This window comes from Pezoporus flaviventris, unplaced genomic scaffold, assembly GCF_033815535.1.
Source record: "Pezoporus flaviventris isolate CSIRO_AGI_PZ_B2104156 unplaced genomic scaffold, CSIRO_AGI_Pfla_v1 ptg000132l, whole genome shotgun sequence".
NCBI lineage: Eukaryota > Metazoa > Chordata > Aves > Psittaciformes > Psittacidae > Pezoporus > Pezoporus flaviventris.
Genome location: NW_026892680.1, coordinates 1,670,206 through 1,693,787, shown reverse-complemented (window position 1 = coordinate 1,693,787; position 23,582 = coordinate 1,670,206). Strand labels below are relative to the sequence as shown.

At 42.2% G+C, this 23,582-nt stretch overlaps 1 protein-coding gene across 7 annotated transcripts in view; it reads right to left on the bottom strand.

Moving 5' to 3' along the window:
- Positions 1-12,905: 12,905 nt before the first annotated feature.
- Positions 12,906-23,582, bottom strand: part of SYT14 (synaptotagmin 14) — a 75,938-nt gene continuing 65,261 nt past the window's right edge. For 5 of the 7 annotated variants that reach the window (XM_061478802.1, XM_061478801.1, XM_061478805.1 and 2 more), the window contains 3 exons: positions 17,454-17,643; positions 15,213-15,269; positions 12,906-14,083 (listed from right to left, as the gene is read on the bottom strand). In XM_061478802.1, coding sequence (XP_061334786.1) covers positions 13,770-14,083; positions 15,213-15,269; positions 17,454-17,643 — 561 coding nt within the window. In that variant the 3' untranslated portion in view covers positions 12,906-13,769. The remainder of the gene's footprint in view (positions 14,084-15,212; positions 15,270-17,453; positions 17,644-23,582) is intronic. The other 2 variants (XM_061478803.1, XM_061478798.1) reach the window with 1 other exon arrangement.

The window sequence follows — 23,582 nt, the reverse complement described above, 5'->3', positions numbered from 1 at the left end:
CACACTGTCTCCAGAAAAGGAAGCAGGTAAGAGAGGATGCGTGGTAACTTGTTGAGGAATCAACTGACAAGAGCTGGTGGATCCAAGCAAAGGCTGAAGACCTCCTTGCAGACCACCCCTGTGTGCTAACCTGTGTTCAGATCCACCCCTTGCATAAATGGCACTTCTGCTTTTGGTAGCAGGCAGAAGTGTTTGTCATCCAGTGGTTACACAGACTGTGAATTCATTGAATCATTTCACACCTCTTGTTCTTCTGATCGCAGCATTTACTGGGGATGCTTAATTTGGGCTGCCCAGAACGACGATGAGCAGTTTAAGCATATTCTGCATTTCAGGCTGTTGACATAATAGAAACATAGAATCCCAGAGTGGTTTGGGTTGAAGGGACCTTAAAGCTCATCCAGCTCCAACCCCTGCCACGGGCAGGGACCCCTTCCACTAGAGCAGCTTGCTCCAAGCCCCTGTGTCCAACTTGGCCTTGAGCACTGCCAGGGATGGGGCAGCCACAGCTTCTCTGGGCACCCTGTGCCAGCGCCTCAGCACCCTCCCAGGGAAGAGCTTCTGCCTTAGATCTAACCTGAACTTGCCCTGTTACACTTTGAACCCATCACCCCTTGTCCTGTTGCTGCAGTCCCTGATGAAGAGCCCCTCTCCAGCATCCTTGGAGCCCCCTTCAGACACTGGAAGCTGCTCTGAGGTCTCCACACAGCAATAGAGCATAACAGAGTTAATGCTGCGTGTCTGCCTTTTGAGAAAGCTTTCAGTGAAATACTATGCATAATTAGAGAGGGTGGGATATGGACTGGGAGAAGAAGAGAACTATTTCTGGCAGTGAAATGGTTGCCCAAGGGCAGGTCACCCCATTCCATGGAAAAGGCAAGAAGGCAGTGGAGGAGCAAATCTGCGTGCGAGATGTGCTTGGGTACCCGCACCTTAGATCGTTACAGCTAGGCTGCAAACACAGGCTTTCCAATTACCTTCAGCAATTGCTCCATCTCAGCTTCTTAGTGGTGCTGGTGCTCCCACATCAGTCACAAACCACCACGTTCCTCCCAGAGAGCTCCCTGGGGTCCAAGCATCGACAGTAGCGATCCTACAGTGACTTAGGGAACAAAGACAACTCCGCTGTGGGAGAAGTGTTCCAGGGGTGGATTGTTCTTGGAGGTTTAGAACGCCCAAAATAACATCAGCTGTGTTAGAAGTACAGAATTTTAAATGATGCCATCGCCATGCATTTCCTAAGTGATCAGTTTTGAAAGGATGCACTATCCCAGAACCAAGCAGCAAATTCTGTCCTATCAGAATGACTCCCTGTCACGTGCTTCAAAAGTATTTGGGTTCATTTCTGCCTACCCCTATAGATTTCACTTCTTCAGGGTTTTCAGACTAAGCACAGGAGTGCTTGCATAGATTCCTCACAGTCAGCAATGCAGAATGCGTCCATACTCACTGCGACTTGTCTCAGGCAGTGGTTTCAGCATCCTGTTTAGATGAGCCAAGTGTGGATTGCCTGGGAAAGGACAGCTCACCTCCAGCAGTGCAAGTCCACTCTCCTTGCACTGGTGCTGGCACTCATTTAGACTCTGATTCAATCGCACTGGGGAACTGAGCCTACTGAAAACTTCTCACCGGTCGTCTCAGGCTTTATCCTGCCCCTTCAGTGACTTGTCGATAGCAGGCTCCAAAGCCAGTCTGCCTCAAACGTGGAATTAAAGGCTATTCCCAACTCCCAGTCCCATGCTTACACCAACAGACACCAGCACACCCTCGCTTCGCGTTGTTAACGGGGATGCTCAAGAGTCTGGAAACGGCCCGATTTCCATTTCCCAATCAATGCTACTGCTTCACAAGACACACCGGGGCTGTCGATGACAGGAGCTTATATTCGCTGACAAGCCTTCTGTGGAGAAGTTCAGTTAAAACCCCATGTGCTTGGGAATAAGGAAACATATAGAACAACTTCATCCCAACTGTCGGCTTGGCTGTATGCACAACAGATGGTGAAGGCTGAATGGTTAATGCTGTTCCTTAGCCTATTGGCCTGGCTTGCGTGCTCCAAAGTGGTTTATATCGTGTCAGAGAACGGCAGCAAGATAAGAGTGCGATGATTTGCCACCGAGGCTTCCCGAGATGTAGCTCCATATTCATGCCCTTTAGCCTCGCTGGCTGATTTGGAGCTTTTTAAAGGAGCTGATTAAATGGCTTTTCTTTTTCTGCCTTTTTTTTGTCTATATAAATATGAATGATCGCTCTGTTCTGTATCTCCCCGATTCCCCACAAACGCCAGACATCTTCTGGTGAAGGCATTAATTAGCAAAGGCGTGTGTGTGAGTGACATTTTAGTCTATTGGTACTTTAGGTGTCTGCGCAGGCAGATGAAAACGCTGTGGCATCACGGAAAACGTATACTTAACTCGAATAAACAAACGGGGCACAAACCTGGCCTCCTTCGGCGTGTTTAAGCCTGCTCCATTTCTGAACTGTTGAACCACTGCGACAAGAGCTGACAGGAGCCACTTAAAGCTTTGATTACCGACCCGTTATTACCCTTTATACTCTCATGCGCTGCTTTTATCGAGCTGATTTGGCCAGGAAGTGTGGATTTGTGTTTAATTATAAGCAGTGAGCTACAGAGATTGAGCTATTGTCATCCCAGTTCTTGAACCCGGGGCTTCCTCAACCGGGAATGAAAGACACGATGGAGTTTTCTCGTTTCACCCTAGCAGAATGTCAGTTTTGCTTCATGCAATGGAACAATATGAAAGGCTATGAGGGGAGACTTCCATTCTGCCTCTGAAATACACGTATTACTTCACCACCATCTTACACAACCTGACAAGAGGGGCTTTATTATTAATAAGATGATATGCAAGGCTTCTAATTAAGCAGAAGCCCAACCAATGTCAACTACACTCAGAAGACACAAAGCCATCAGGTTTTGAATTTAACACTAAGGCACTTCTGCAAGGTCCAGCTGATTTGCTGCACGATCTGACTGACCAGAGTTTATCTCACTTTTACATTCCTTCTCCTTTCTTCTCTCCTTCCTATTCTTAATGCTGATGCAACAGCAAATTCTGTTTTTCGAATCCCTGTGCTTCAATGCAGTCACTCAAACAGGTAACATAATGCCTTCGTGGTGGCTTCATTAACTTTGGGGAAGTAATTGATGGGTAAAATGAAACGTATGATATGAGCCGAACGCTAAATTAGAACGGCACTGCTGGACTGGAAACCCAGAAACACTAGAGAAAGGAAATGCATGCTACAGATTTCAACAGGAGAAATGCCCACAGGAGCTTTTGGAAGCAAGTAACTGGGTGACTGCAAAGAGACTTTAAATGCTGCCTAATGTGGGATTTGCCACATGCAGACAACTCTTCAGAGGAAACCTCTGACGGGTGAAGTTGTGTCTGTGTCCAAGCGATGGAACTTGGCTCTACCTGTCTGAAGCAGTCACTGCTCAACAGCTATGAGCACTGCGCATTATTCTGCTCAGCTACATGCGTGAAACATGGGTGGCTGAAAGGGGCCACACGTGCAGCTGAAAGCTGAATTTGATTCACAGGTGTGTTGAAGCTTTTTCCTGCAATCTTTGAGCAGAAAATGGCTATCACCACTCAGTTAACATCTCTATTCCACTTATTCTGCCATGTTCTCATGGCTTCACAAATCCTCACTGTTTAAACAAGCATCTAATAGTTCAAATGATCACCTCTTAACAGATCTCTCATAATCTGGAGAACAGTAATTGTGGTTGGGGCTCCTTTTTCTGCTAGACAAGGGTACCAGGTGCCTTGAGACATCTCCTAAAGGATAAGGACACAAGGCAAGTGCTCCTCTTGAAGCTTCCAAAGTACCAAGTATGTACCAGTCTATATATAGAAGGACAAGCTATATTTATGTACATAGCCTTTTGAAAATGCCAGCCTTAAGAGCAAGTACCATGTTGCCATATTTGTGGAAGTCCCAGGATCTGCACAGATGATGAGGATGGTTCCAGATGATCAGGATCACACAGCAAAGAAACGCACCCCTTTCTCCACTCTCAGCTGGTTAAAGGCACTGGGCTGCACTCCTTTCATCTGCAGAAATGGGAAGAAATGATGGAAACTTTTTATACTGAGTCTTCCCATCTTTAGATAAGGAAGTGATGCTTTAACTCTTGTAGCAATTGTTTTTTGCATGTACGCTAGTATGGACTAAACCGTACCTGTATTCAGGCACATCCTAAAGCAGAGCTGCCACGAGAGAGCCCCGAAAGCGGTTTTCTAATGCATACCACAACAGTCATTAAGAGGATATCAAAGAAGATTGAAGCTGGGCCCCAGTAAAATTACAGTTGTCACTTTTCCCATAAGTGTGTTCTTTCATGTTTGAAACAAACCTCACCTATTCGGGTCTCCTTATTCCTTAGAAAGTGGAAGCAAAGCATAAATACATCCGATGAGAGCTCTTAGGGGATGCACACGCGGGACAAAGAAGCAAAGAGAACCACAGAGGACCCCAGAAGAAAGCTGTGTAAAGCCAAACAGACCCATCACCTGAGCGTGTCTTTATCTGCCAGTCTGCACATCATGTTTGTCTGAACGTTACCACGCTGCTTAGTTTAAAACTCTCTAAGTAGAAGATTCAGGACATCAACAAAGACTGCTTTGTTGGAGGAACAGAAAGGGAACTGGGGAATCTTAAGGAATTTGGAAACAGAGCCAAAAGGCATGTAAGGGCCAGGATTAGGTGGCCAGAATTAAGGTTTTCTTCTCCTTAATGCAGACATCGGTTCAAATGGTTGACCAAGCCTTACCAACCAGCGAAGCCTGCTCCATTTGGTTATGATCTAAGGAATTCCAAAGGAAAGTGACACCAACTGGCTTGAAAAGTGGTTTTCCCTTTTTCTTTTCCCCCAGATACTTCCCAGCGATGACGTTCACATGCAAAAAGCTGATCCCACAGACAGAAAATATTGTGAAATAACCAAAGGAGACCCAGCCCAGTCCTCCAGCCGACAAAAAAAACACACTTCACAGGCATCAATACAAATAGAGGAAGCAAACAGAATACAAACCCACAGCTGCACAGCTTCAGATACGCAAAATGACTGTTTTAATGTTGTGACACATCCATGGTTTGAAAATACACTGGAGCGTGTCTTCACCAAACTCCCATGGGGTTGAGGCTACCTGTGCTGTACAGGTAAGTGTGACTAAAACCAGCTGGTGGCATTCTGCCCTTCCCCAAAACAGTAACGGGATGCATATGCCGAAAGTCCATACGAGAGAAACGACGACATGAAGCTGAACTTGCACGCAGGAAACCCTTAAGATCAACATACAGGAGCACAACAATGATAAAGGCAGGCTTTGGCGAGGGAGTAATCAAGAAAACAAACCAACAAGCATCTGACAACACATAACTGGAGATACTATAGATACACTTCATTATAACCCCCCTGGGGACTTACAGTCTGACACCCAATAGGCAGATTCACGGCCAGAACTCCCGTTTTCACCTGCTGCGGACCAAGATGCCCTAAAACACACGTCTTTGTCTGGAGTACAAAAACAGGTTTCTAACAAAGCCCTTAAACTTTAATAAGCTGCATAAACAGTTGCAAACAGTCATTTGCTCTAATTATATTACTGTCAAAATGGAAGAAAACCCCAGAAATATCTGAGACTTAATTACTGCTTTTTCAGCTTAAAACTGGAGCAGAAAAGCAGCTCAAGGAATTCTGAGAATCACGGAATGGTTTGGGTTGGAAAGGACCTTAAGATCATCCAGTTCCAACCCCTCACACCAGACCATGGCACCCAAGGCTCTGTCCAACCCGGCCTTGAACACCGCCAGGGATGGAGCATTCACAGCTTCCTTGGGCAACCCAGTCCAGAATGGGGGTGAATTCAATCGCAGGCATTAGTTAAGGGCTCCGAGGTTCTGTACAGAAAAGAAAGTATAGAAACAAACTAAGGAATTTCAAGAAAGGCAACAAGCACTGGTATTACACCTTGGAAAACTGGAGCAAAACCGCTTCTTCCTAAACGCAGATGATCAGGAGCATGGTTGACGACATGGCTGCAAGATACCCACGGTTTACAATCTTTAACCAAGATAGAAAAATAATTCTCTTGCTTCTGTGCCAAACAGGACTTACAAATCCAACCTATTCCCACTAAAACTGTGCTTGGCGTCTTAAAAGCTTAAGGCTAGACACGCATTGAAACGTAAGGAATTGCAAATTGAAAGAGTGGTTGAAAACCGTGTTGTATCACAACGCTCCTGCAACGAAGGGAAGGAAATGTACACACAAGGCATCATGAGCCTGTTTCTGTAAGACCCGCATACATTAGATAGTTATTACATATCATCAGGGCTCCAGACACAGAAAAGCCAAATCTGTCCTCAGGCATTGCACACTTGAGATAGAGTTATAAAACAGGTAGAACAAGCTAACTGGACAGCACTGACGTTTTTGCTTTTGCTTTGTGATGGGCTTTTGCTTCAAGTGCACGCACAAATACAACCGAAACACTTTGCTACTGATACAACAACGCACAGCCAGTCAGAAAAGAGGTATCTTGAATTCTCAGCCGTGAGTTGCATTTACAGAAGCCTGGTTTATACGTGTTCAAAGAGAGCCACTATATCATTTCTGTCTTTAAGTAACAGCAAGTCCAAACACTGCTTGTCCGAAGAATTAGAAACAGACTTGGATCTTTGGTACACACCACGTGACACTACATCCGACACGGGAATCAATCAAGAATCAGCAGTTGTATAAGGAGGTTTCTTGGAAAGGGGGCTGAGGAAGGGAAGGGAAATACTTAGAATCAAAGAAATGCATTGTATTGGACGGAACTGCCGTCTGAAACCTCCTGTACTAGGAATAATCAGGTTAAGACATCTCTTCAGTTGCAGTGCCACTGCTTACACAGCAGAAGTGGAGTTTCTCTACGCATGAGTTTCATACAAAAGAAAGAAGGCACCGAGTGCATCGGTGGCATACAGGCAGTATAAAAGCATGCAAGAAAATGCTACATGCTGTGTATTTAATACCTTTTCAAAATGCAGTGATGATTCACAAATCCAATTCCTTATATCCCAATGAAAGAATGATTTAAAACGTGAAAGAAGAATCTTGCCGATAGCAGCACGGTTCAGTATTCACGAAGATCAACAATTAGCTTATAGTCTCCAGGAAGCAAGTTCAAAATCACTGAAGATCAAGGGAACTATAATCTATAACTACACTTCTGGGACAGAGCCAGCAGCCTTTACTCATGACAGATGTCCCACGAAGAAGGGAGAGGAGGCTCAGTTCTACCACTATTGCTCATGCTCATAGTGCCTTTCCCTGAGTCATCCCAGAGAAACAGATGGAACTGCTTATAGGGAAAGGTACTACATAGCACGAGAGAGACGTGGTTAAACCAGGACCTCAGTAAAAGGCAGTAGGTTCAGGCCCTTAGTCATTGTATTAGCACTTTAGATTGTGTAACAGTGATACAGCTTGCTCATAGAGCATTTTATTTTACCTTGTTAAATCGTCTTACATAAAAATAGGTAAGAAAGCTCTGTAAGAAAGTATATAGACTATCTAAGGAGAAACCTCTCCTTAAAAAAAGCAAAGAAAGGGAAAAACTTGAATAGAAGGTTTCACTTATTACACTTTGTCATGAAAATCACATTAAAAACAGCTACCATAAGCTAAACAGTACTGAGCACAAAGGAACCTGGTGGTTGACTAGAAAGGACAGCGAGCTAGCTGGACACTTAGAAAAGATCCCTGCTCTAGCTCCTTTTTTGTAAAGATTCCCTAATACAGTCAACAGCTTAGAAATTCTCCTCCAATGTCACAGCAATAGCAGAATTTGCTATCAATGCTTGTTCAAAGCCTCGCACTACGGTCTCGAGATTCCGTCTCAAAGCTCTGATCATGCTGTTAGTCAATTCACACTCCTGGTTTGGAAATGAACCCAGTGTCACAAAGCAATCCCCTTCAGACCCTGGGCACGCAGACAGGATTCACAAAACCTGGCAAAATAAATGACCTGATACAATGGGCAAGGCTCCTGGCCTCTGGTACAGGAGAAGAAAAGGATGACAGTAAGTACATCCCTGAATGTCCATGAGGTATTCCTTCCGCCGTGTGGCACTACTGCTTCTGCTCTCCTGAGCAGGCTCTTCAGACAGGCAGCTTTTGAAGGCTTTATGCCAACCTGACCAGTAGATGCTTCTGAGGAAGTGAATGAATTCTTCCTGCTATTAGGCTAGCCTTGCCCATTTCTTAGTCTTCATTCCTAACAGGAGCAAAAGTACTTGCTTTCCTGATTCCTGGCACGTTCCTCTGCATAAGGGTCTTCCTTCTGCATTATAGCAGCGTCAGCCTGCACAGGAAAACCTGGTCAGTCATGTATCAAACCGATTTATTAATTCAATCACACCATGTTCTATATGAACTAGGCTTGCCAGCATTAATACAATGATGCCATATTCAGGTAGGCATAATATAAACAGATGCAGGTAAGATTTCTGCACAGAGTGCAGAAAGGAAGAAACCCTGCTTGAACTTAAGGAGGGGCAGTGATAAGTCCTTAAGGCTCAACTAATCCATGTCACTGCAGGGCAGCTGGTACTCATCCTGAGTAAATGAACATCATCTACCCTGCTTACATCTGTAAAATACACTAAATTAGAAGCCATGCAATGCCCAGACAGACTGGTGCTCCTTGGAATGCATAAACTCCCACAGTTCACATGTCCTGGTTTCTCTGAGTAGGGTCCCCCGAGGGCCACAAGGCTCCAAGAGTGTGGAATTCAAGTCATTTTTGCTGCCACTGTATGAAGCAGTCTCTTACTTTACTGCTTTTGCTCTCAGATGACTTCTCTTCATCAGGCACTGATTCACTGACAAGCAAACACTGCTGTGCCATTCCCCTCTAAAACCACCATCAGAACAAAGTACTCTGAAATCCAGCTGTGATGCACTACAAAATCTGGCAGTTGAGTTAAACAGACCAAAAATACAGAGAACGCTCTTGACGGCTTGCTCTAACAATGGGTTTGCTGAATGCTCCAGTGAGAACGATCAAGATGTTTGGGTGCTGCTTGAACAGTTCCCATATTAAGTTTTAAAAATACTTCAGAAACTGAGGAAAGGGAAAAACAACAAGAAGAGATAATGATTAAATAGCACGCACATGACAGGAGCTGGATACCTGGTTTCACACCTCCATTTGTAACTGAAATCCCGTTTGATGGTGTTGCAGATGCCACGCTGTAACACTGCTCTAACCGACTGATCCTACTGCACTTCATCCTTTCACGACCATGTTCACCCTCCTCTTGATGCCCACGGGCTTCCCACATTAACATTAACAGCAGGCAGGCATGTGCATCAGTGGCTGAATTAAATGGATGTTTAGCTGTTACTGAGAATTCGGCTTCAGGAGGAAGTCAGTGTGCCTTACAAGTGACAAGCAGTCATTGTAAAGACTGCTTTAAACAGGCCAGGTTATTTTCCTCCAGGAAAAGTGTTTTGAATAAGTAAAGGGCTCAGTACAAGTCTCATTTAAATGAAAGGGCATTCTGCTGTTAGTTTCAAGTCGGAACAGCTCGGGCCAAAAGGCTTCCCCTCAAACCTCATTCTCTGGTTTTACTGCAGACTTTTTGTTAGGATTTGTATGCGTCAGAGCGATCTGATTTTGATTCTTACAGTAAAATGTCTCCTTTGAAGCAAAAAATGTCTTCTTCTTCTGCTTCAGTATATTAAACCTGATGGTTTGCCTTCAGGATGGCTTGCATCTAAGATGGTTTGCAGCAGTGCCTTACTGTAAGAGGTGCAGAGAGCCTCTGACATCTAAGGTCCAGTGACTGCACAGACAGCTTCTCAGGGTGCTGGGGAGTTTGCCAGAGCAAGTCATTAGGGAGAAAAGAGAATAAATCAGTAACACAAACACAAACTTTAGACACCAACAACAAATGGCTCCAAGGGTGTGAAAAATGGGAAGGGTCTGATGCTGGCACCGCATCCCGCCATCAGGAACGGCTGTGACAAACGACAGGCGAAAAGCATCTCCTACAGCCAATGCCATCAAATCTGCTTTCAGCTCAAGTACTCTCTACAATGATAAACAAGGTTCAGTTCCAGTAAGAGCACATACATTCATTCCAAGGGCTTTCCAGATTTTGCAATCTAATTAACAAGGTTAGAGGATTTTAATTGGATGTAGAAATCAAGCCATATTTTTCCAGTAGCAGAACTCACACTTTGCCTAACGTCCACCTTCGCAAGGGTGGTTACAAGAAGGATGTCATCCCTCCGCACAGTGATTTCATGCTTGCCTGTGCTGCCCTTCACAATCTTGCCCTTAGCGCAGAAAGGGCCTAACCAACTTCTTCATATTTACACCACTTTAAGAAGGCCTATGTGAAATCTGCTAAACATTAAGTCAAATAAGTCACACACAGAAAGGATGCTGTTATTTTTGAGAACAGAATCTGTGAGATTGTCACTGTTCTATCACTATTTAAGGCTACACTGTCGGGAAACAGATTCAATTCAGAGATTGTAATCTCCACATGGTATACTGGCACACGGAAAAGTACTTCATGTGATAACTTCTTCCAAGGACTTGCTGTACTTTTGAACAAAGGTAAACAACAAAAAGCTACGAGTAAAGAGCACAGACAACTCTGAGGAAAACACAAATGCCTCCAATTCCTTTCTGATGCTTTGTTCTCCAGAAATTCTGTTCCATGCTTAAGACCTAACTGAAGGCACAAAAGCTATGAGCACTTAGGCAGGGTTTCAGAAAACCAGTATCTAAAAGGCAGATTTCAAATACAAAAGTATAGGTTTGCATAAAGCAGCAAGAAAAACAAGTCTGAAATAAATCAAATCATAAGAAAGGCATCCAGGACGAAAACCAACATGACAGCTATTGATACTCTACCTAATTCATACAAATCCCAGGGCGAATCCAGTTATTGGCGTGACTGGGTTTGCATGGCAAATCCATATTCCACTGCCTCAAAAGTGAGTATTCATTTTCACTCTTTATACAGGCAGTCCCCAGCCCTTGTACACTATAAACCCAAGTAAGCCAAACCTCCTTCCGTGAAGCACAGACTGGACCTGCATACCATGGGAGAAGGCACACCATCTAGAGAGATTCCTCTGTCCGAATGTGACCAACATATTCATATAAATCCCTGCTGTGTCTAAATTAAGATTTTAGTGTCTTAGAAATCTGAATGCTTGGATGTAAAATTGAAGCGGCGCAACCTACAAACAAACAGAAAGCCAAGTCATGACACAGTTTAGTTCAGTTTGGTTCTGCAAGAGGTTATTTGCTGCCCCTTCCAAACTGACTTCTTCACTTACTCAGTGGTGGGGGTAAGCATATTCTCCACTGGAGTGAATTTGTTCAGTTCTTAAATGCTGCACGTTATTTCATAAAGCAAAACCTGTGCAAACATCAGGAGACAACTTTGGGCTTCAGGAAAGAGTATCCAAATATCCACAAACAGAACGAGTAAAACCACTTCCACACCCATTAAAAAAATCGCTATTGAGCAGCATCGATGTCAGTGTTTCTATCATACGGAAAGCTGGAAGGATTGGGAAAATCCAAGCATTTTCTTTACGCGTATAAAATCAACGTTGATTTTTTGTTAAACTCTACACTCCACATTACGTTTCACAAACTGAGCAACAAAAAGGACTGAAAGAGATAACCTGCACTGTATTACCGCAAGACCATTCCTGGTTCAAGACAGTTTTTGCATTACCTGTAGTTAGTAAACAGAGCTTCTGTAAATGAAGCAGCAGCGCAATACCAGGGCGGAAAAACCCAGAAAGGCCTGTAGTGAAGTTGTCAATCTCTAAATCAATAAAACCTGAAAGCCTGGCTCTGCAAAGAAACCCCTCCAAAGGGGCCAAATAAACCATGAAGTGGAATTAGAGTGTCTATCAAAAAGGACTTTGTGATATTGTTAGTCAGTGTGAGAATGTGAAACCCATGTGGTATGTCTTTATTGTTGAATACTCACACTCTCGATTTCACTGTACTTGACTGTCTGTATATCCTCAAGCCAGGATTGCTCACAAGTATTATATAGAAAATCAAGAGAAAAATACTTGTCCTAATGAGAACGCTCTAGGTTATCACTAATTCTCTCAACAAAGTCCAAAATTTCACCCTTCTAACCACCAAGTCCTACACCAGTCACTGAGATCCCATATTAGTAAGACGTCACCATCATTTATAAGAAAAGAAATCTCTTGCTTTCCATACAGCAGCAATTAAATGAAACTTAGAATTACACAGAAAAAGAGTATTTTGAGTTGGGAAGCTCTTTAAGAAAATGTTTTCTCAATAATCCACAGTGAATATAACATGAATTAAATTCAGCAGCCAGTAAATTAGCGTGATTCCCACGAACGTATCTGGGACAAATAGGAATCTCAGAAGCACTGGTATTCCCCCAGTTTCACTGGAAGCCATAAGGGTTTATCTGATGGCAAACTTGCTTGGGATACTGTGGCTTCTCAGTCGCGTCATTAGAAAGCTGTGTTTCCCAACCTGAACATAAGCAAAGCAAACTTCTAACTTTGAGTGTGAACATTCATTCAACTGCTGGCAAATCTCTGGAAAAATAACTTACTGAGGGTTCTCTTCTCCAAGAAGAAAGGTAAAAACTCCTCGTCTGCTCTCTACTTCCAACACAAAGCATATGGCATTCCCTAAAACAGCTCAGAAGAGATTCAAACGGAGACCTATTTCAATCAAAGCCACAGCACTTTGCATTCAGTCAGAGTAGCTCATCCGCTGCTACTTCCTTCACGTCTTTCAACCTACCTTCCGACGGCTGGCATCTTAAAGAAACCTGTATCAATTCATTCTATGGAAAAATATTTTAGTAAAGTCGCGCTCTATGAGCTTCCTACATTGGAATACACGAATACAGGAAGTGCTTTCAACAGAAAGTTACATAGTTTTACAGTACAACCTGTCTAAGGAGATTTGGAAGGGACCAAACTAATGATCTGGTCTCTTTGGATTAGGCAGAAGTACAGGCAAAAGGGGAAAACCCAATTTATGCCATATATAGAGCTCGTTCCTGTCACAGATTGAAGAAACATTAGCTTGATGCCAAAGTTCACCTGTCACCCAAATGCTAAGATTTTTCAAGCCAACCGCATATCGAAAAATGAGAACTTATTTGTACTCAGCTCCTGGAAAGAAACTCGGGGTAAACCAACAGCATCGAATTATCTGCTGCATTACCAAGTGTTCTCCACCGGTGGGTTTTAATCTTGCTGTACAGATCATTCAGTTTTTCTCAAAGTGCAAATTATTGACCTTTAATCTGAACACAGGCAGGTCAGAAGCTACAGTGTTAGAGCAATACAAAAATTACACAAGGAGGAGCTTACACTGATTTGGAGAACCTTACATAAAATGTTTCTGAATCCAAAACCACAAAACAAACCCAAACAAATACAGCATCAGGTAGATGGGAGAGGGACCACTAACGGATCTGTGTACAGCCAGGCTTCTCTGTCACCGAGGAAGCGTACGTAGGACTCTAAGTGAAGATTATCTATTAAATCCGCCCAGTTTGCATGTTGTGCATTCTTTATGATGGAATGTTGACCTCAGTTTTCATTTCTGACTTCCACAACGCGTCTGTTGATTGTTACCAGGGATGATCGTCTGCCGGAGACCCAAATCTCGTCGAACCACGACTGCACTTTGTACCATCCGTTACGATTCTAGCAGAGTATGCCATCTACATACTTGCTGTCCTTTAGATTCTTTCATTTCAGTCCAGTGATTGAGTTCATCTTCTCCTGAGCTGTTGAGACCTAAGGAAATCCACCCTATCATCTCTTTTCGTTTCATGCTGCGCTTATTATATACAGACAGTATGAGCGTCACATCGGAAAGCTGAAACAGCGCCACTTGGAAAACGAAGGTCTCTTTGTACACTGGATTTGGCTGCCCTCGGCGGATTGACGTTTTGCATTTGGACATCTCTTGCCCCATCGAGTTCAGCAGCGTTAACTTAACATACGTGTCTACAAAAGAAATCATATTTTGGAGTGTCAGATATCTCGGAACCAAAGTTTTTCAGAGCGAGAGGTTTACAAGACACAAGGATATGGTGTATACCAGGTTGACTGAACACAGCTTAGTTTAGACACATGGAAAGACAACGAGTAAGCAAAATATTACAAACACACTAACAAATTAATTAGCTTCAGAACTGCGTAAATGGGTTAAGTTAAAGGTATACCTCATAATCCTCTTCCCATCAACCCCTCTTGTTTGTACTAAACAAACTTACATTGCATTAACACTTAGCAAGCTCCAACTAGCCACAACACCGTGAAGCATACCACTGAACTTCCAGAGAATAGGAATAAAGAAAATGGAACGAAGGCAAGAAATGAAGATTAAAGAAATAATGTTGGTAAACCAGCCAGAATGAAATGCTTAAGAGTAATCTCTGCATGGATGTGGCTCTCACTTTGGGCTTTTCAATTTGAGATATTTTAAAGACCTAAATGTAGCAAAGTGCATTTAAAGGTGGAACTTTACACAATACAAACAACCCTGCTAATTTGTACCTTCATGAAGGAATACATTTAATACACCTTTAAAGAGAAATAAGGTTTTGCGTCATTTGTACGCTGCTCTTAGGAGGTACATTTAAGAAGCCGACGCAGGTGGGGTTAGCACACATTGGTTGTTAGTATTTGGGTGGAAACCCTTATTTTTAAAGCTCTACTTTCATTTGACTAGAATGGCACCAAACCATGCTCCAGCAGAAGGATGCGTATTCCATGAAGTTAACTCATTTTAAGAAATATAGAGCTGTATAAAACAACCTGGTGTTTCATTCTTTGTATCTGTCATGTTCACGTTAATGAATAACAGTATTGGAAGACTGGAGTGATTTTATGTAGATTTGATGGAAGACTTCTGTAAAAAGAAACACAAGGAATATTTTCACCTTGCAGGTACACTGAAATCCCAACATCCATAATCAGAGATAAATGCAACTGGTGCGTTACAGAGTGCCACAAATAATAAACACATACTTTTATAAACCGATATGGTAGGCAGCTGCGCATAGCTTTACTGCTGGCAAGTTTTCTTTTGCATGAAAAAGACAACATTCAATTAGCTTCTACAAGAACTCACCTCGGATTATATAAACCTGTCCACCTATCAAGTGTTTTAGACAACAGAACAGTCCGTCTGACAACGGGGGGTGGAAAGCAGGAAAAGAAATAATGACCAGATGTCAATAGTTGGGTGAGAGAGGATCAAAGGTTAAAGTTTAAGAGGAAACACTATTCACTGGAGTGGAAGAACACAAACCCCTAGTAGCATAGAGCAGAAAAAGGATCGAACAAAAGGATTGTTGGGTAAAATTTAATGAAATGAAACTTTTTGTGCAGTTCTGGTGTAATCTTTAACAAAAATTACACTTCTTCCATAATGGATTACCTTAGCACTGATAGCTACTGGATTCTACAGCACACTCGACATAGAAAGAATCATGCAAATGACTAGGCAATAGAAGACTGGGTAAAAAAATTCACTGTAGCTTTTACCAAACCTTATGCTTTTTCATGCAAACTCCAGCATATTAAGAAAAACTGCACACAGTATTTTACTTCATATATAAAAAGCAATGAAAGGAAAAATCATTGAACTGAAAACTAAGCTGGTTTTGCCTTAACTTTTATAGTTTCATATATTCGATTGCAATACTTCAGTTCTTGAGTAGTGACAGACTTGGGCACAAGAACGATTCTGATCTAATCTCTAAAAATAGCTGAGGGATGCTCACATCTGAAAATCAACTCTGGGCCTCTATTTAAAATGTAAAGATCTCACTTGTTTGAATCCATGTATTTATGGATTTAATCTGCGTGTGCATGCATACACACACATCCATTTGATGTGCAAAAGCTCGCACCCTGCTTCAACAACGTCTGGAAGAATACTAAGAAGCATCTTTTTCTCAGGCAAAATACTGACTGCCACACCGAGAAACAAAGACACGTATCTCTCTTCAGAACAAGTCCCGACCAAATACTTGCCTACTCTAAATAGTAAGAACTTGCCTATCTGTAGAGATTCTACAAAGACAAGCATAAGCCACTTACTATTTCTTCTCTAAGGGAACACATTGTCCCTTCTCTCCAGGTTTTCTTTCCTATTCATTCCTTCCTTCCCTCACCCCAGTCTCCTTGTGCCTTCTTGGCTCTCCCCAACTATTTCTATGCTTTGTCTCCAAACAGGTGACTCTGGGACAGCTACCTAACCATATAAAGCACTAGCGATTCTTTCACTTTCCTTCTCTGGCCACGTTAACAAAGTCTGGCTCCATCAGCCGGAAAAGTATAGAGAAAGCAAAGCAGCGTAAGGCTGAGCCAAATGTAATTACCGAATAGAAGAAAACATGGGTCAAGAAAGAAAGAGGAAAGCACCAGTCTCAAGTTGTTTGGCTTACTTCCTGAACTCTCAAGACAAAGTGAGATGTGCAAACCACTTATAAAGCGTTGGCAGCCTGCTACATAATCTAGTAATGCCAGATAATCTGCTAGTACCATACAAATCTGGGGATTAAGAAACAGAAGGGCTAAAACCTGAGCCCTCCCCCAGCCTAAATCAAGAGGAACAGGCAGGTACGTCTGGCTACACCTTATGTCCATCAGCCTCATCACGTAAAAACCAGTACAAAATAAATGCGATACGAGTTCATTACTGAACTTTCTCAAGCCATATCAAAGAATTAGACATTAAAAACACTCTGTGCGTGACATCCCATCTGCCTCCAATTTAGAGTTCACAGATATTTCAGACAAATGTATTTTTGAACAAATGCTTGAACACACAGTTCAAGTCCTTTCTGATGGTGAATATTCCTCCTGCACAACACGCCAAAGGTCTCACTTTGGTTCTCTGTTGCCTTCACTGACATTCCCAAGCTACATAGAGAGCCACCACTTCCACAGAGGCATAAAAGCAGTTACAGTCTGCAGTATCAACTCCTCTAGGAAAAGCAATAACTGCTCACAATGTTTATATTAACATTAGCTGGCATGTACTTTCTCTTTAAACACTAACTTTTTATTCTTGGCCTGTGATGCGAGGCATTAGTAATTTAGGAATTAATCATTCCGATAAAGGTAATTTATTAGTCAGTCATCATGAAAAATTTAAACAGTCTTGTCAACTTACAAGTAATGTTTTGAAGCTGAGATTTTTGCTATTTCCCGACTGACTGGAAATATCAAACATGAAATAGATTAGTTGATGATTGCTCTATTTCATTTTGATCGGGTACGACTAAGTGATAGGATTGAAGTCCTTGCTACCGAGAGCCCCACCAGTCCAGAAGCATTAGGATGCATAAAGATTTTCACTCACTGGGTGGTCTGTTCGCTGCCAAGTTTTTGAAGTGGCTGCCTTTTATCACTTCTGCTGATAATCTTCCAGTTGTAGCGTTATAAAGGAGGCCAAGGAGGATTTCTGGAGCTGAGCCATGTACCAGAGACTGACAAGAGGAGGTACTTTCGCTGCAGGACACTTCTGACATGCTCATTTGAGAGTCACAGCCCTAGGAAACAGACACAAAGTTGCATGTATTTTGCGGAACGACGTTACTGGGAAGTCGATTTTTAGAACTATGCACAGAAAACTAGGAAAGCAGTAACAGAAGTCTCATTCAATCACCCAATAAGGAATGTACACCCTAAATATACACTCCGTTTGCACACGTGGAAGCTAACAAAGACTAAAGCAGTTTGGAATTAAAAAAAAAAACACAACAGAATTTGTGTTCCTTTTGCTTCATAATTCAGGAGAAATACAAGCAGAAGATGAAGAGCAGCCTTTGTGGTCCCTGTTTACTTCAATTGCTGTGATAGGACCTGTAACATAATTTGTCAGCATCCTGGAGAACATTAAACGCTGGAGTCTTTTACTTTCCCAGACTGGAAAACACTAGTGGAACTTTGAAGATAATAAAATTCAGGCAATTCTTATTCCTCTCTTGTAAAGGTTATTCTCAAGACTGAGAATTTACAAGTAGCAAAACAACAGAACGCATGCACGGAGAAAAATGCACTGTCTAGAATAAATTAGCTCACAAGGAATTGAACGGATCCAGAGATACGGAACTGCAATAGACCCTTTGTCTTGGGTGGGAAAGGAAGGATGCCATCCTGAAGCTCGGCAAGTGATGCTTTAATTTCCACCTTAGAAGCTTTTCTCATGCATTCTCACCACATCCCGTCTGTGACGGGGGCTTCTGATGCTCATTTTAACCCCTCATTATTTGCCTTAAAAGAAAACTGTACCTTTATGCTGCCACGCTAGTCATCCCCTCCTTGTTCCTACTTTCACTTCTTGCTTTCACGCACTGGCACGTAGAGTTGTACTTCTGAAAACAAGGAACTGGACAGAACCTCGCCAATGGCACAGCAGTTTGCTTAATGGCTGAGAAAAGACTTTTGAATGACCAGTACATCCCTTTAGGGTGTACATCCCTCTCGGAAAAGGGGTAATTTGGATCCACAGAGTTTTCAAATACGGCTTGAATCGTTTGGGAATCTGGGAGCACTCTTCCAAGGAGTCACGATGGGTTTGTGAAGCGGATTCTTCCAGATTCCAAGTGTCTCCATCATTTCCAGCAACAGCTGACGTGGGCACAAATCCTCGTCAAGAGGCAAGTTAACTTTAAAAGCAAGTAACTTCATCTGACACATAAATCTCAGCTGTGTTACAGAATCTCAAAGTACAGAAGAACGATACCTACAAGAAGAAGTTACGAACCTACAATAATATCCTTCACACTGACCTTCTAACTAGTTCTTCTCAATAGAGTATTTCCAAGAGGCTGGACAGAAGGCTCAGCAGCAAGGCAGTTCCTCATTAATAAACACCGTTGGTAGTCAATGTATTCTTACTACTCAAGAACCAGCTCAACAAAATTCCCTTAGGTCTCAAATTTGACTGTGACCATGCTGCAAGTCCACAAAAAAGATGTAACACAAAGTGAGCAGCTGGGTAATGCTCTCCCCACCCAAAAACCTCAAAGAGCTTTGATAACTGTACCAAGAGAAGGTGATGACAGCACTCTTTCCTGATGGTGACTTACTTATACAGTTTACTGATGTTCGAATTGGGACTCGGTCTAAATAGGTTTGTGACAGAGTTACACTGGTCACAGTGGGTATAAGAATGACTTTTAAAATGCTAGAAACAGTAAACAGTAAATGAGTGATGACTGAGCGGGGATGAATCCTCAAGTGTACCTCGAAAGGAAGAGAAGTGGTTTCTGTGTGGTTTAACAGAGTAGGGGGGAAACAACTGAAAAATGAAACAAGTGTGATACTACAAAGTTGCATAAGGATAGGCTAGGAATAGCATTCCTTTCCAGCAGAATCCTGAGTGGACGGACAAGGACAACAGTACACATGTTAAGGCCAGAGAAAACAATGTGACCAGCTGAATGGTGGGATGAAAAGACCTAGAGGATGCTTCATACCTGTAAGCGGACGGAAATGCAACTCAGCCACTGTACCTTAGAGCTGCTGCACAGAAAGAACTGGTAGATGCAGTCTTGATGGAAATCTGAAGAGAAGGGTGAACTTCAAAATGTTGCTGCAACCATTTCTAAACCAAAACATTTTGCCTTTTGTTTTCAGACAGGTGGCAGGTTCGAAACAAGCAAAAGCATGTTTAATCCTTGGCGTGCAATAAACTTGGGAACCTCCTTCCTACCAAATGCTGTGGTGACAAAAGTTTAATGGCATTAAAATAAAGCAACCAAAGTCACTGAAGAAAGAATCTAAACCATCCTTTGTTTTCCATTTCACATGCAAAATACTCCAAGCCATTCAGCTGCATGCTGGTCTGAACGTACTTTAAAGAATACTCTGCTTTTCAGTTATGAACTGGAAAATCCTAATAGAAAAGGAAGCGAGACATTAAGAAGAAAAATGAAGCAGTGGGGTGTGAAGCAGCTTGGAAGACAGGCTGATGTGACTGGGTAAACCCAGGGTTCAATGACATAAACCAACGTATAGTTTCTGTGTCTATGATAAGGTATGAAACAGAATTTGGGGGAAAGCAGGTAAAAGGCATGAAAAAAAGGGGAAGGTAAGGTTGTATTTTGTCAGTTTTCTTTCGGAAGAAAACAGAAGACCTTAAGAGGAAGAAAAGGAGAAACAGGAATCAGGGAAGGCAAAGAGCTGAAATCAGCAGGGCTCAGATCAACAACTGAAGAAAGTCTCTTCGTTGACAAAGTTAAACCCAGGGATACCGAGTATTATCAGATGTCTTCTCAAAAGTATGTTCTCCAAGCACAGAGTTAATTGTTCGCATTGTGGAAATCCATTCCTTGTTTTACGTAAGGCATTTCGTGATTATCACGACTGTTGGTAAGCAGCCTGACGTTAACCCTGTAAGGTGCATTAGAAGTGAGTAACAACTGGTTTTCAAGCCTGTTGAGAGGGTTTGTTTTCCTGTTTCTAGCCCAAATTCAAGAGGAGAGCTACCAAACACAACAAGAAAAAAGTCAGACAAGAAGTTACATTTTTACCTGCTCAAAACGTAAGCTTCAAACTGCGCAATATTAACACTGGAATTGCTAATTGGTACAACATGAGTATAAACTTAGCTACAGTGAAGCCTTCATCTCATGACAACATCACAGTGCTACCAGATGCTTTTCATCTCCTCACAGATCTGCATTCAATCTATCTGTAACTCTATCTGCAGGTGACTCTGATGCTGTAGCTTCGTTGTGGGAAACAGAATATTTAGACCAAAATTACTATTTGTTTGAAATATTCTGTCTACCTCAGTTTATTTTTACAAGTCTTCCTTCTCTTCCTCTATAAACACTGTGTGTATTTTAATAAGCAGGGGAAAAAAGGGACTGAGGTTCCCTAATTGCAAAAGCCTTTCAAGGTCAGTGAAGCACCAGAATAGCCCAGTAAGAACTGCAGGAAAGTCTTAAACGCACAGTTTTAAGAACTTAGATGAACTGTCAAGGTATTGATGATCTGGCCCCAGTGCAAGGATTTGGCTCTTGAGTTTGGCTCCAGGATGTTAATGTTAAACCTCCAACCTATTCTTGTCAATTTAGCCACAGCAACAACCACAAAGGCTATCGACAGGAAATACAAGCAAACAAATATTAAGCAAAGTCTGTTCCAAATATTTGGTTCAAATACAGTAAACCACGATTTTTCAGCTTTTCATTTTCCAACACAGAGCTTTGGGCAGAGGACCTAAACATTGCCCTTATACACCACGGCACAGCGCTTCATTACAAAATCAGGTGGATTTCATTTGATCAACACTTACCAGAATCACTGCTTTCCACTGGGTTATAAATGTGTTACTCTACAAAACCTTAGTTATTACTTCTCCAAGCTACTGTCATCCTTGGTGGCTTCTCTGCACACAGTATGTGGGGAGGAAGCATCACTTTCAAATAAATACATATTAAAACCATTCCCATTAAGTGGTATTTGGGTTTCACATGTTCCTATTGTACAAAAGTTGGCAATCACAAAAGAAGGCTCTTTCATTTTTCCCTAGTGCCAGTGGAAGTGAACACACGCAATACAGCCTGTCAGACCTGAACCCCTAAGGATTTTCAATAATCTTTCTCTTTGCCTAGAGAATAGAGAATCCTCTATTTCCAACAATGATAATATATGTGAAATGTACTTATTTGTCTTCCTTCACCAAAATTCCATGGAAACAGGGTATTTGTTACTTACATATTCATGTCCTACTGTTATTTTCCTATAGACTGAAGTTCTGCTCCTAAACTCTGCTCCTAAGCCAACTGGAGTTACTCACAGGGATTAACGTGGCCATGCTCCGAGGGCAGTTAAAAGTTCACTTCCCTCAACGCACAGGTTAAAATCATGCCTCCATAGGCTTACAAAGCGAGACCATCTGATCCTCTTGGCTTTTCAGAATAGACACAGGAAAGATGAAACCTTGCTGACAATCCTTCAGCAACAAAAATCTGATTCACAGCATGTTCCTTGTCAAAATGCCTCTCTCAAATTCTAAATGTTAATGTTATACCACTAAATCTCGTCAAGGACTTTTTTTGCACGTTACTTTCTTCTTCTTCTTCTTTATCAATACAACCGAGAGGTTAGGGAAGGAAATTTGAATCCCAGCAGGCAAACGAGAGAACTGAATCCAGGTCTCCAGCATTTTAGATAAAAGTATTTCTCTCTCTTAATCACCAGTGCGGAACCCCGAAGCTACTGTTCCACTTGGAGGCAAAAGCTTGCTGAGGTGATGAGAGCACCCAGGCAACCAAAGAGGCTCCAGACCAGCTCTTAGCCTGGAGCCCATCCTCTGCTCCTGCACTGCGAGCCAGGGAGGAGGAGAAGAACAAACCTAGAGGCTCCACATCCCTCATTAGTGGCTGAAGCAGTCAATGCTTTCTAACAACATGTTTCAAAGCCACAATAACTTCTGGAAAAAAAAACCAACCCCAAGATCATTCCTGGGAAAGAGAACTTAAACCACCTGAAGTCAGCCCTGGAAACACAGGGATGCGAAATCATTGGGAATGTCAAAGAACGGAGCTCTCTAATGTTGAATTCTGGCATCTAAATCCCACTTAGGTGCTATACTGGACACTTTGATGCTTTTGCAAAGATGTCAGCCTCAGGTCCTCATTGCTTCTGCTTCTGTTTCCACTAACTCACAGAAGAGCTGCAAGGACCGATACTCAAGCTAGTTCCTTATATTAAACAATTGATACTCCTTCTGTATGCTGATACCTACAGGATGTATGAACTGTTTGTTTCTAAAGGCAGACCTCAAGGGTCACATGATCCTCAAATTAATATGGATCAATGTTTTCCATAACAAGGCCACAGCCTTCTTTAATGACAATGCTCTGTCCAGATGGAGTTACTCCCTATGCTCGTTAGAGAGATGAGTGGTAAATAATTCCATTTTCCTCTTTCATTATGCTCTTTCAAACTGGTTAAAAAGATTTAGTGAGACAAATCAAGTAACAGTTCTTATTACTAAGGCTAATAATAACATCTAGTAAAGATGTTCCAATTAACAGAATGCACATTTTTATTCCTGTACTTGACACTTTACAGCACTGGTGTCTAGGCCAAGTGAAATCACAGACATTCAGGGAAACGTTCAAATGATTTTTTCCTTACGCACCCTGAGTTTAGGAAACAAACAGATGTATTCTGGGGGGAGTGGCGTGCTTTAAACATTACCAGGATTTCCTAGTCACAAATTCAAATGTAAAACTCCTTAGCAAATAGACCCGGTCTGTACTGATTTCACTCACCTCCAGTATAGACTTATTCTGATTATTAAGCTATGATTAATGTAGCTGAAAATCAGAGTAGCTGAAGTGCTACAAATTCCCTTTTCTCATCAGAAGCTCCTGCTCTCACTTAGTTTTTACTCTTGAGGGGAAAAAAAAAACCTTCTGGATGCAGAGTTTTACAAACCACGTTGTTTTCTCACAGATGAAACACG